This window comes from Babylonia areolata, chromosome 34, assembly GCF_041734735.1.
Source record: "Babylonia areolata isolate BAREFJ2019XMU chromosome 34, ASM4173473v1, whole genome shotgun sequence".
Lineage (NCBI taxonomy): Eukaryota > Metazoa > Mollusca > Gastropoda > Neogastropoda > Buccinidae > Babylonia > Babylonia areolata.
In genome coordinates, this window is record NC_134909.1 from 3863586 (window position 1) to 3866085 (window position 2500).

Consider the following 2500-nt stretch of genomic DNA (forward strand, 5'->3'; position numbering starts at 1 on the left):
GCCGTGTGTCAGGGTGGTGGAGGGTGGTGGTGGAGGTGGATTACTTACTGCGAATGCGTACATGAATATGTGTGTGGAGAGAGACACAGACAGGTACACATACATACATACATACATACAGGCATGATACCTTCCTACTTACCTACTTACCTAACTACGCACGCACACACACACACACACATATATGTACAGATAGATGAACCATGTGGGGAGGTGTGTGTCTATGTGCACAGACAGATGAACCATGTGGGAGGTGTGTGTCTATGTGCACAGACAGATGAACCATGTGGGAGGTGTGTGTCTGTATGTACAGACAGATGAACCATGTGGGAGGTGTGTTTCTGTATGTACAGACAGATGAACCATGCGGGGAGGTGTGTGTCTGTATGTACAGACAGATGAACCATGTGGGAGGTGTGTGTCTGTATGTACAGACAGATGAACCATGTGGGAGGTGTGTGTCTGTATGTACAGACAGATGAACCATGTGGGAGGTGTGTGTCTGTATGTACAGACAGATGAACCATGTGGGAGGTGTGTGTCTGTATGTACAGACAGATGAACCTTGTGGGGAGGTGTGTGTCTATGTGTACAGACAGATGAACCATGTGGGAGGTGTGTGTCTGTATGTACAGACAGATGAACCATGTGGGAGGTGTGTGTCTGTATGTACAGACAGATGAACCATGTGGGAGGTGTGTGTCTGTATGTACAGACAGATGAACCATGTGGGAGGTGTGTGTCTGTATGTACAGACAGATGAACCATGTGGGGAGGTGTGTGTCTATGTGTACAGACAGATGAACCATGTGGGAGGTGTGTGTCTGTATGTACAGACAGATGAACCATGTGGGAGGTGTGTGTCTGTATGTACAGACAGATGAACCATGTGGGAGGTGTGTGTCTGTATGTACAGACAGATGAACCATGTGGGAGGTGTGTGTCTGTATGTACAGACAGATGAACCATGTGGGAGGTGTGTTTCTGTATGTACAGACAGATGAACCATGTGGGAGGTGTGTGTCTGTATGTACAGACAGATGAACCATGTGGGAGGTGTGTGTCTGTATGTACAGACAGATGAACCATGTGGGAGGTGTGTGTCTGTATGTACAGACAGATGAACCATGTGGGAGGTGTGTGTCTGTATGTACAGACAGATGAACCATGTGGGAGGTGTGTGTCTGTATGTACAGACAGATGAACCATGTGGGGAGGTGTGTGTCTGTATGTACAGACAGATGAACCATGTGGGAGGTGTGTGTCTGTGTGTACAGACAGATGAACCATGTGGGAGGCGTGTGTCTGTATGTACAGACAGATGAACCATGTGGGAGGTGTGTGTCTGTATGTACAGACAGATGAACCATGTGGGAGGTGTGTGTCTGTATGTACAGACAGATGAACCATGTGGGAGGCGTGTGTCTGTATGTACAGACAGATGAACCATGTGGGAGGTGTGTGTCTGTATGTACAGACAGATGAACCATGTGGGAGGTGTGTGTCTGTATGTACAGACAGATGAACCATGTGGGAGGTGTGTGTCTGTATGTACAGACAGATGAACCATGTGGGAGGTGTGTGTCTGTATGTACAGACAGATGAACCATGTGGGAGGTGTGTGTCTGTGTGTACAGACAGATGAACCATGTGGGAGGTGTGTGTCTGTATGTACAGACAGATGAACCATGTGGGAGGTGTGTGTCTGTGTGTACAGACAGATGAACCATGTGGGAGGTGTGTGTCTGTGTGTACAGACAGATGAACCATGTGGGAGGTGTGTGTCTGTGTGTACAGACAGATGAACCATGTGGGAGGTGTGTGTCTGTGTGTACAGACAGATGAACCATGTGGGAGGTGTGTGTCTGTATGTACAGACAGATAAACCATGTGGGGAGGTGTGTGTCTGTGTGTACAGACAGATGAACCATGTGGGAGGTGTGTGTCTGTATGTACAGACAGATGAACCATGTGGGAGGTGTGTGTCTGTGTGTACAGACGCTCCAGAGATCAGCCTGAGGATCAACCTGACCCGCACCATCCGTGAATACGACTATGTCCGCTTTTCCTGCTCCGGGCTCGCCAACCCTGCCGACATCACTTGGAGGTGTGTGGAGGGGGTGAAAGAGGGGTGTGTGGAGGGGGTGAAAGAGGGGTGTGTGTGGAGGGGGTGAAAGAGGGAGGTGTGTGGAGGGGGTGAAAGAGGGGTGTGTGCAGGGGGTGAAAGAGGGAGGTGTGTGGAGGGGGTGAAAGAGGGGTGTGTGGAGGGGGTGAAAGAGGGGTGTGTGTGCAGGGGTGGGAGGGGGCTTGGAGAGTGCGTGTGTGTGGGGGGGTGTACTTGTATATGTGAACATAACACGCATGGAGGAATGTGTTGACACACCTGAAGCATTGTCGTGACACGTGAAACACCTGAAGCAATGTGGTGACAGCTGACACACCTGAAGCAATGTGGTGACAGCTGACACACCTGAAGCAATGTGGTGACAGCTGACACACC

At 49.9% G+C, this 2500-nt stretch overlaps 1 protein-coding gene across 1 annotated transcript in view; it reads left to right on the top strand.

Annotated features, from left to right (window-relative positions):
• Positions 1 to 2500, top strand: part of LOC143277685 (kin of IRRE-like protein 1) — a 207850-nt gene that overhangs the window by 187465 nt on the left and 17885 nt on the right. Inside the window, exon 9 of the mRNA XM_076582601.1 lies at positions 1999 to 2107. Coding sequence (XP_076438716.1) covers positions 1999 to 2107 — 109 coding nt within the window. The remainder of the gene's footprint in view (positions 1 to 1998; positions 2108 to 2500) is intronic.